The 11,581-nt window shown below is 40.5% G+C and overlaps 1 protein-coding gene across 1 annotated transcript; it reads left to right on the forward strand.

Annotated features, from left to right (window-relative positions):
• The first annotated feature begins 8,370 nt into the window (after positions 1-8,370).
• LOC106363427 (meiotic recombination protein DMC1 homolog) lies at positions 8,371-11,274 on the forward strand. Its single transcript, XM_048744391.1, has 15 exons — positions 8,371-8,522; positions 8,655-8,734; positions 9,037-9,128; positions 9,237-9,308; positions 9,395-9,433; positions 9,552-9,609; positions 9,696-9,741; positions 9,817-9,862; positions 9,993-10,054; positions 10,153-10,219; positions 10,293-10,385; positions 10,461-10,529; positions 10,616-10,694; positions 10,790-10,956; positions 11,057-11,274. Exons 1-15 carry the CDS (start codon positions 8,506-8,508, stop codon positions 11,099-11,101), a joined length of 1,032 nt encoding a protein of 343 aa, XP_048600348.1. The 5' UTR covers positions 8,371-8,505; the 3' UTR covers positions 11,102-11,274.
• The last annotated feature ends 307 nt before the right edge of the window (positions 11,275-11,581 follow it).

The raw sequence follows: 11,581 nt of genomic DNA on the forward strand, positions 1-11,581 counted from the left end.
CATCATAATCAATTCCCTTCTTTTGGCTGTAGCCTTTCACAACCAATCTAGCCTTGTGTCGAGGTGGCAAATTATCATCCTCATGCTTAATTCTGTACACCCACTTATTAAGCAGAGCCTTCTTGCCCTTAGGCAATTCCACCAACTCAAAAGTATGGTTCTCCTCAAAAGAATCCATCTCCTCATCCATGGCTCCAAACCACTTATCCTTGTGTTCATCCTCCAAAGCTTCATCATAGCTTTCAGGCTCTCCCCCATCAGTAAGTAATACATACTCACTAGGATCATACCTTGTCGACGGTTTAAGACCTCTCTCGGATCTTCTAACAATAGTAGGTTGGTTCTCAGCAGCTGGTGTCTCACCATGATCGTCACCATGATCACCACTACCATCTTCATGTGCGGGAGCATCTGCACTGGGTGTATTATCCTGAACCTCAACCTCAACCTCACCGTGAACCGATGTAGAAGGAGTAGCCTCTGTATCGATCAAACCCTCAAAAATCTGAGTTGGGTTTTTGGACTTGTCAATGTCCTTAATCGTTTGATCTTCCATAAACACAACATCTCTGCTCCTTACGAGCTTCCTCTCAACGGGATCATAAAATCTGTACCCGAACTCATCATGACCATAACCGATGAACACACACTGCCGCGACTTCATCTCAAGCTTCGATCTATCAACCTTGGGAATATGAACAAATGCCTTACACCCAAAGACCCTCAAGTGACTGTAAGAAACATCCTTACCAGTCCAAACCCTCTCTGGAACATCACCATCCAATGGAGCACTTGGTGACAAATTCAGCACATGAACCACCGTGTTCAAAGCTTCTGCCCAGAAAGTCATCGATAAGCCTGACTGTGAGATCAAACATCTCATCCTCTCGACAATCGTCCGATTCATCCTTTCAGCCAACCCATTCAACTGTGGAGTATGAGGTGGCGTGAACTGATGCCTTATTCCATGCTCTTTGCAATAAGCATCAAATGGTCCAAGATACTCTCCACCATTATCACTGCGGATACACTTCAGCTTCTTCCCCGTTTGTCTCTCAACCAATGCCACAAATGCTTGAAATATCCCAGCACCTGATCCTTCGTCCTCATAGGAAATACCCACGACTTCCTTGAATGATCATCAATAAAAGTCACAAAATATGATGCGCCACCAAGAGATCTTGTCTTCATTGGACCACACACATCTGAGTGTACCAAATCCAGTACCTCGGGTTTCCTAGAAGGTGCGGAAGACTTGAAAGATACCCTGTGTTGTTTTCCCGCAAAGCAATGCGAACACTTCTGTAGGTGCAAACCAGAGATTCCTGGAATCACCTCATTCTTAGACAACACAACCATTCCCTTCTCACTCATGTGACCGAGTCTCTTATGCCATAACTCCATGGCATTATCATTCTCCACCGCATTAACAACATCTTTGGAGACCTTAGCCTGCATCCAATAGAAAGATGAAGACTTCTCACCTCGAGCCACAATCAAAGAACCGCGAGAGAGCTTCCATTTACCACCACCGTGCAAACTGAAATAGCCCTCATCATCAAGTCTTCCCGTCGATATCAGATTCATCCTAATATCAGGAACATGCTTAACATCCTTAAGCACCAGCCTAGTACCAAGACTAGTCTCCAAGCAAACATCACCAATGCCAGCAACCTGAGCCATCGCATCATTCCCCATCTTCACAGAACCATAATTACCCGTAGTATAGGTAGAAAACAAATCCCGCTGTGATGTAGCATGAGTAGTAGCTCCACTGTCAATCACCCAACTGGTGTCCTGGCATGCGACATTAATGGCATCACCCTCAAGAAGAATGAGAAACTGATCTTCGGTGAGAGTCACCCGATCCACCTTTTCTTCTTGATTTCCTTGCTGCTTGTTTTTCAACTTCCAGCAATCCTTCTTCATGTGCCCTTTCTTATGACAGAAGTAGCACTCCATATTAGCAAATCTATTAGACTTGCTCCTGCTCCTGTTCTTGTCTCTCTTGGGATCTCTACTTGTACTTCTCCCCCTTGACTCAGTAACAAAGACATCTGAACGCGAACTGCTAGCATTCGACTGCCTTCTTGCTTCCTCATTAAGAACACTGTTCTTCACTGAATCCATCGAAATAACACCTTCCGACGCGGAGTTACAAAGAGACATCCTGAAAACCTCCCAAGAGTCCGGTAAAGTACCGAGAAGCCACAGACCGTGAATCTCATCATCAAACTTGATGCCCATATCAGACAACTTGTTGAGCAATCCCTGAAACGCATTCAAGTGATCTGTCATCGGAGTCCCCTCCTGATACCTCAGCTCAATCAACTTCTTGATCATGTACATCTTGTTGTTTCCGGTCTTCCTAGCATATAACTGCTCCAGCTTCTTCCACAAAGAACGAGCATCCGTCTCAGTCTCAATATGATGCAACACATTATCATCTACCCACTGCCTTATCAACCCACACACTTGGCGATGCTGCAGCTTCCACTCTTCATCCGTCTTCTTCTCAGGTTTCTGCTCCTCGAAGACTGGAACATGGAATTCTTTAACAAAGAGCAAATCCTCCATCTTGCCCTTCCATAGATGATAGTTAGCACCATTCAAGCTTATCATCCTGCTCATATTTTCCATCTTTCACACAAGCAAATAACAACCCAAAGTTATCAAAAAACCTAAGCTCTAAAACCAGAAGCTCTGATACCACTCTGTTGGGGAAAGTCACACGGCGCAGCGGAATGTCACGGTCGTGTTCCCCTGACCTTGTGCGAACCTGTGAGGAAAATACTTCGACGATGGCAAGATATCAAAGTTGCGATAACTAAATGAGACACACAATTTTTACGTGGAAAACCTCCTCGATGTGAGAAGGAAAAACCACGGGACCGTAGTCCACTCAAAAATCCACTATATAAATGGTATGAGTACAACCACGTCCTCCCTGTTCAACAGCCTGAACAGAACAGAGAGTCTAGCTACAAAGAGCTATCTCCAACACAAACAACAACAACAAGAGAGCAACACAAAGCTTCAAAACCGGCAGCAACCAACCGATCTCAGCTCACAAGGATTCCGGCATCCAGAGACTAATCCAACCGTACAAATCCAAGATAAGCAAGTCAACAATACCTCCGCCAAATTTCAGCTCAAGAATAGAAGATCTCACCGTCGGATTTACCAAACACCCAAGACTGTCCCGCTGAAGAACTGTGACGACCAGCTTCACTAAAACCCAGACAACAGAAGATCCAACCGTTGAAATCCAAATCCCTTCGGTGAATCTTTAACCCACTGACTGAAGAAGCTTCCCACAAAATATCAGCCCGATCAAGTTCCGTTTGATCCTCCAAAACCAGTCTTGAAATAGCCTGACGAGTTTTCTCCTCCTTCTCTCTTCTTTCTCTCTTTTGTCTCTCTCTCTAAACTCTATTATTGTGTGTCTACAGTGCAAAGGGTCATGAGAATTATTATTATGTCTCATGCCCACTTGGTTCTCTCCATCTAGGAGGGACCCAACAGCTAGCTAGCTAGGACCATCGATTTATTATACACATACATATTGGTGTCTTTGTAACTGTGTACGTACGTAGAACATGACGTTTACTAAAACGCGACGTTTGGTGGGTCGTAGCGGGTTTAGTGAATTTGCAAGTGGGGCTGAGTCTATGTGTAATAGGAGCTAGATGCAACATGAAAATGGTATCCTTCTGTTTTTTCTTATAAAATGAAGTTAGTGTTTACTGAGAAGGAAACATCTCATTTATAGATTCAGAACCATAAAATGCAAGCTTCTCTTTTGTTTCATGATATTACATCGAGAATATTTTGATATTGAGAAATGTACTGTACATAAACAAATGTGTGCTGTTAAGAGTACTCATGGAAAATTCATAAACCCTAATTTGACTAATCTTCTAAACATAGAGCACTGTACAATTCTCATACTTTGATATTTCACGTATTGGTTTATAAGCCCATGTCAAATCTTCATGTGTGCATGTGCATAGCCAAATCGTACACTCTCTAATCAGACGGTAGAGTTCATTAGAAAAGTTTGTTTTTGAAGTTATAGCAAAGGCGATGGAGGTATATAAAAGAATTGCATGTCATGTGAGAGAGGAAAATGAAATTTACATAAATAAATCATATAGAGAGTATTATTTTATAAAATAAATTACATAAAAATTGTTGTTTTGTTTTTTTTTGTGATCCGGTAGATTAATATTAACTTGAACAAGAGAATACACAAAGCCAGCAAAAGTGATCAAACATTTTTGGAGCCATAAGGCGGTGAAGTGATGGACACCATCCGGAGACACAGATTGGTACAAACATTGAAACTAGAAACTAGACTAAAAGACGAAAGCAAAGTTGAGAATGATGGTGGAGATACATGAAGGACTGCAACAATGGTGAAGCTGATTGGAACCAGACTAATATATGAGAGTGAGAGCAGTGCACACCTAATTATTTGAGTTGCAAGATAGGAACCAAGAGTGTTTCCATTTGTGAAACCCGCTCCAACACCACACATAGAACTAACGAGAACTCATCAACAATTAACACATGTTGAGAAGAGCGCTTCCATCCGTGAAACACGCTCCAACACCACACATAGAACTAACGAGAACTCATCAACAATTAACACAGGTTGAGAAGAGCGCTTCCATCCGTGAAACCCGCTCCAACACCACACATAGAACTAACGAGAACTCATCAACAGTTAACATTGAAACTAAAAACTAGACTAAAAGATGAAAGCAAAGTTAAGAATGATGGTGGAGATACATGAAGGACTGCAACAATGGTGAAGCTGATTGGAACCAGACGAAGATATGAGAGTGAGAGCAGTGCACACCTAATTATTTGAGTTGCAAGATAGTAACCAAGAGCGCTTCCATCCGTAAAACCCGCTCCAACACCACACATAGAACTAACGAGAACTCATCAACAATTAACAAAAATAGAACGTAACCAAGAGCGCTTCCATCCGTGAAACCCGCTCTAACACCACACATAGAACTAACGAGAACTCATCAACAATTAACACATGTTGAGAAGAACGATGAGATAGACTGGAAACACATGAACATCACCAACACATAACCTGGATCGAGAGAGGTTAGAATCCTTAATCGTCGCTGTAAACACCCTTCAATCCCAACTAAGACTCGCCATTGGACCTTGAGTGAGCTCTCCACGCACCTCATACGCACCAACACCCCACGGCGAAGCCTATAAAAGCTTCCCGAACACAATTTATTCACACAGCCGGTAACTGAATAAAAACCACTCCAAATCCAGGACTAACACGATCAACTCGGCGGCAATCGACCAACAATGAAGCATTCGCTCCGCTAAACAGTTATCTCCTTTCGATCCTCTCAAAACTAAAGACGAGCACGCACAGGCACTGACCATCAGAGATCAACAACCACCGGAGATGACTCCAATGAACATATACAGCACTCCCAAATCCAAGCAAGAATCCAAACTACAACCGCAACCAAACTTCACGCACCCTCCACAATGGCCACCAACACAATCTCAGTTAGGGTTTGGGCCTCACCGGACAGAGAAAATTGGGACACGAAACCCTAAGCCAACTAAATCCGACCCCCTACAGACCCTCCAAAGCTCCTACAACTCACCTTCACTCCAGATCGAAAGAGAGAAGCTTTAAAGTGAGATCTGACGACCAGATCTGAGCGACTCCGTCTACTTCCGTAACCAGGGCATCAAGCATATCACCGAAGGAGAGGAGATCTGGTAGGATGCAAAGAAACAAAGACCAACGGAGCCGTAACCGACGCACGCGCCGTCACGGCCAGAGGGAGATGAGAACGACGATGTCTTCACGCGAGACAGAGGATTTTTTTTTAATTGTTCTTTTGTAATCCACTTCTTTTGATATGAGAGATTCATTGAGTATCCATGTGCTCTTTCAGTCGACCCTATCATGTCTATGTATCTAGCCAACAAGATTCCAAATGTACCCTTACAAAGTAGAGCTTCTACAATGCGTTTTTAATATAAGCACAAAATTGAGGTAAAAGAAAATATGATCATAGTAATATACATACCTATAGATCAAATTTAATTATCATACAAGGTTATTTATTTGGCGTAACAAAAGCAATGTTATTTTAGCAGGTTAATAATATTTTTCCTCAAAATACAAAATATATAATCCTTGCTGGTAAAATCAGAACATTTACAGTTTCACTTCGGTTTTGGACATATATGAATCTCAAATTTGTCAAAATTAGCTAGAATTAACTAAAAGTAGAACTATGATATGGCTGAAAAAATATTTACCAAGAGATCTATGATATTGGGAAAAGAGTTCGTCAAAATTAGCTAGACGTAGAACTATAAGAGCATGTTTATCCCTAAGATCCCACATGGTTTCTTAAGTATATACTTTAATGACTATTAAATTAATAAATTATAGCTAAAGACCTAAGTTAAGAATCACCTAATTTTTGAGCTACAATGGTGGTTTCTTAATTTGGGTTTCTTGGAAAAAAAATATTTTTTTTTCATATTTTTTTTTACTAAAGATAAAATTTATTTATGAAATAAAACATAATAAAGATAACATTTTAAACATACATTTTTAAATTAATAAAGATAACATTTTAAACATACATTTTTATTTGCACACAGTCTTAACACGCATTCATCACAAGCACATTCTCTAATACATGCATTGATCAGAAGCATTGATCAGAAGCATTCATCACAACCACAACCTAACTCGTTCAAGCCTATTCACTAACCATAACCTAACTCTAACAAGCATTTATTAACCTAACTACAATGCAATTAAGAAAAAAGCAAGAAAATGATATCAAGGAAAGTGAAATTACCTAACCGAGAGTCTCAAGTTCTGGAATCTGTCTTTGGCTCCTCAGGTTCTCACTACTTTGTTTACTCTGATCTTTTGCTCCTCACATCATTCATCGGCGCGAGCAATGCACACAGTGTCCATCCTTGTCCTTACCATGTTAGCAATACACACAATGTCCATCAATGCAAACCAAATTAGCATTCACAAACAACCCTATAATCAAAAAACAACTCTCTTCATATTCATATTCATATGATCATATAAATCACTGATTTCAATTACCTACAAAACCCTAATTAAAATCCCTTTCAATAGAGTGAAAAGAAGGAAAAAGACCCAACCTTGATGAGAATGGTATCACCACGGAAGAGCTTGAGCTTCTCCATGGTCGCGGGTTGTAGAGATACAACAGAGTTATCATCATTACTGGCCTCTACGATTTCCTGATAACAAAAAAAAAAAAAAAAAAAGGATTCAGCTTTGAATTTTAGACACTAGATCAATCAAAATACATAGAAGAATGAGGTGATAAAGTTAAATAATTGGGTAGTTGATTTCGAAGTTGAAGAGACGTGAGTGACATCTGAAAGACCGATGAAGGAGACGTCCTGAGGACTGACAGAGTGGTCGTCTGTGGTGAGTTTCCATCGTTCCTCTGACGGCAAAGACGAGCGAAGACCGAGGAGACGCCGTGAAGACCGGGAGAGTCGTCCTCTATGGTGAGTTTCCATCGTTCCTCTGACGGCGAAGACGAGCGAAGACCGAGGAGACGCCGTGAGGACCGGGAGCGTCGTCCTCCGTGGTGAGTTCCCATCGTCCCTCTGACGGTGAAGACTAACGAAGAAGGAGGAGACGCTGAGAGTCGTCGATCGTCCTTCTTGCGGAGAAAACGAGACAACGAACTGACCACAAAAAAGAAAAGAAAGTGAGAAAAGAAAATAAGAAAAAATAAAATAAAGATATTTGTGTACTGACACGTGGTATAAAACCCATCTATAAAAACCGGTTGCCAAATTCCTTACTTAAAGATCGATAATATGCTTTTTATTTTGTTTAGATTTAATTAAATCAGATTATTGCTTTAAGAACCTTGTTAAAGACCAGCGATAAACATGGTCTATACCAGTATCCGACTGAAAAGTAGAACCATGATATGACTGAAAAATGTATTTACCAAGAGAAAAGGCCGAAAAAATATTTTACTTGGGTCATATAAAAGAGGCCGATAAATTTTTTAATGGATCGGGCCTGGAATGGACTCGCTTAAAGAATGTCCAATTATCAAAGGAAGGTTTTGGGCTTTGACTCTCAATTATTTCGACAACATGGTTAACAATAGTAGCAGCAGTCAATAAATGAATAACGTGCGCCGCGCAAGTGGTAGATATTTTTCAAACAAGTTTTACTCTCTGGCCGTCGATAAGTTGTTAGTCAATCTGACGTGGCGTCATCGTACCCGTCAACCTTAAGAAAACAGTGACTGAAACAAAAACAGAATCCGGATTTCAATTTTTTTCAAAATTCAACGGAATTTTGCGTGCGGTTCAGTTCCGACTCCCGCCATATAAAACCCTAAGATCCACGCAAGTCCTCTCAACTTTCGGATTATCTCTCTCATACTCTCTCGTTTCAAGCGTACACCGAAAATGCTTTCTGCTCTCAAGTAAGTGATCTCTCCTCCCCCCCTCTCTCTCTCAGCTATATTCTGAAATGAAATCTTCTTCGTTTTCGTGTATCTGAAATTTTGAATCGCATCGCTTTTGATTTTTTTTCTCTCCGATTTGCCGGATAACAGATCGGAAGAAGCGAGCATGCAGCTCGTCGAGCGAGAAGAAATCGACGAAGAGGATGATTTATTTGAAGCGATTGACAAACGTAAGATCGAAATCGATTTTTAGTATCTAGTCTAGACTTCATTCCTGCTGAATTTCTGAGTCTTAGTTATCAGATCTAGAATCGTTACTCTAATTTCGCAACGTATTCTCGCAGCGGTACTTGATTTCGATCTTAGTAATGAATCTAGGATAGTTATTAACTTCGTCTGAGCATAGATTTCACTCTTTAGCGAATAGCTTATGGTCAAGTACAAATCTGTATTTGGTACAGATCGAGTACTAAATCTTGCATTAAGCTCTCTATCTGATTTGATCTTGTGAACTTCTGTTTCCTTGTGCCAGTGATTGCTCAGGGTATTAACGCAGGAGATGTGAAAAAGCTACAAGATGCTGGGATCCATACCTGTAATGGTCTCATGATGCATACCAAAAAGGTATAGATTAAGCTTGTGTAGCACTGTAGCGTCCTTCATAGGATTCTGATTGGATGAATCATTGATTGGATCAATCTGCTTTGTTTTGAATCTTTTGATTTGATGTAGAACCTCACTGGAATCAAAGGATTGTCAGAGGCGAAAGTTGACAAAATCTGTGAAGCCGCTGAGAAAATAGTGGTTAGCTTAAAAACATTTCTAACTCTTTGTTGCTGCATTTCAGTGTGTTTTGTCATTCTAACCGTGACAACAATTTTTTCCTTCAGAACTTTGGGTATATGACTGGAAGTGATGCTCTTCTCAAGGTTAGTCTCATTGATTTTACTAAGGTTTAGATGTCTGTCTTGCAAATAAGTCCTGTTTCTTGAGATGTGTGATGGCTTATTCAGCATTTAGATACTGAAGCATTGTTTTTGTTTATAGAGAAAATCAGTTGTGCGTATCACTACAGGTTCCCAAGCTCTTGATGATCTCTTGGGAGGTATACTAAGTTTTGCTTTTACTGTTTTCCAGTATATGTCATACTACTTGAAAGTTCTTATTTCATTTCTCCACAATGCTTGCTAGGTGGGATTGAGACTGCAGCCATCACAGAGGCGTTTGGGGAGTTTAGGTAAGAAGCGTAGCCCTGCTCCTTTAAGTTTCCTGTCAATAGCTTGTAACATAACAGAGTTTAATTTCACTTCAGGTCTGGGAAAACTCAATTAGCACATACCCTTTGTGTCACCACGCAGGTTGGTTTCTTTCTTGATGTCTCAATATGTATTACTTGTTACTGTGAAAAGGCATGAGATGAGATATTTACCTTTGGGGTCTCTGTCTCTCAATGCCGCTAGTGCTCATTTCTGTATTTATGTTATGCAGCTGCCTACAAGCATGAAAGGTGGGAATGGGAAAGTGGCTTACATTGACACTGAGGGAACCTTGTATCCTTAACATATTTGAGCAAATCTATGGTCTAGATCTTGTAGCTTCATTAGTTGGTTTATATATCATGATTTTTCCTAAACCCTGAAACTTATAGCCGCCCTGATCGGATTGTCCAAATTGCTGAAAGATTTGGAATGGATCCCGGAGCTGTGCTTGACAATGTAAGAATTATTATTAAGCTCAGACCTTATCTCTCAGGACTAAAACTGACATTCACAATTCTTGATGTTGCAGATCATTTATGCTCGTGCTTACACCTATGAGCATCAGCACAACTTGCTTCTTGGCCTTGCTGCAAAAATGTCCGAGGAACCATTTAAGATTCTGGTAAGCATGTCTGCTTATTTCATTGTTCGTTTCGAATCAATGAGCTCATTTAGCGGAGTTTACCGTTGTTTCCAGATTGTTGACTCAATCATTGCTTTATTCCGAGTGGATTTCACTGGAAGAGGAGAACTCGCAGACCGCCAGGTTACCTTTGACTTCCACACATTACTACTAACATAGTCATTAACAAAATCTGGCTTTTCTCAAAAAGGTTAGTTTCTGTGTTACAGCAAAAACTAGCTCAGATGCTATCAAGGATAATCAAAATCGCAGAGGAGTTCAATGTTGCAGTCTACATGACCAACCAAGGTTTGCTTTTAACACTAGAAGGGACGCGATTCTTTTATTGGTTACACTAACCTGATAATTAAGGGAATCATCTATTTTGCATCTGTTAATTGCAGTGATATCGGATCCAGGCGGTGGAATGTTCATATCAGACCCAAAAAAGCCAGCTGGTGGGCATGTTCTAGCTCACGCGGTGACCATCAGGCTCAGTTTCAGGAAAGGCAAAGGAGAGCAACGTGTCTGCAAAGTCTTTGACGCACCAAATCTCCCTGAAGGCGAAGCTATATCCTTTTAGCAAACAGATAACATTGAAAGTTCACTTGATTGATTTCGATTATTTATCCACAATGTATGACTCCTTTTTCCCTTAACAAAAGAATCACATTTTCCAGATTACACCAGGGGGCGTTGCAGACGCGAAGGACTAAAACCAGCGTAAAGGAGCTCTTTATGTCTTGTTACACGTACTCTCTGTTTTTACCTGCTTATATCTATTATATGCTTTTTTACCCACAAGACTTTACCTGGGTAGTTTTATATTACTTTTGACCGTCATATGTATGGACTGAAGCAGAAGTTTATTGTTCTTCTTTTTACCAAATACATCCTGCAAAGCAATAATAGAGCGCCAGTGAGTCCTTAGAATGGCTCTAGTGAGAGATAATCATGAAAAAGAGTGAAATGATGCAATCTTAGATCTGTGGAACGGAATAGCCTTGTTTTTTTGACTATGAGCATTCTTCAAAACAAGACCGCTCAAATGGAAATGGATTTGTTTTAGGATAATTTTATCTTCACACAGACGGGTAAATTAAATAGCTTGTTCTGTTTGCTAAAACGGTGGTTATGGCGAGCGTGTATGCAATAAACGAGTGAATGATGACCGAGAGGAGGTGAGATTAAAGAAT

The sequence above is a fragment of the Brassica napus genome, chromosome C1, assembly GCF_020379485.1.
Source record: "Brassica napus cultivar Da-Ae chromosome C1, Da-Ae, whole genome shotgun sequence".
NCBI classification, from domain to species: Eukaryota; Viridiplantae; Streptophyta; class Magnoliopsida; order Brassicales; family Brassicaceae; genus Brassica; species Brassica napus.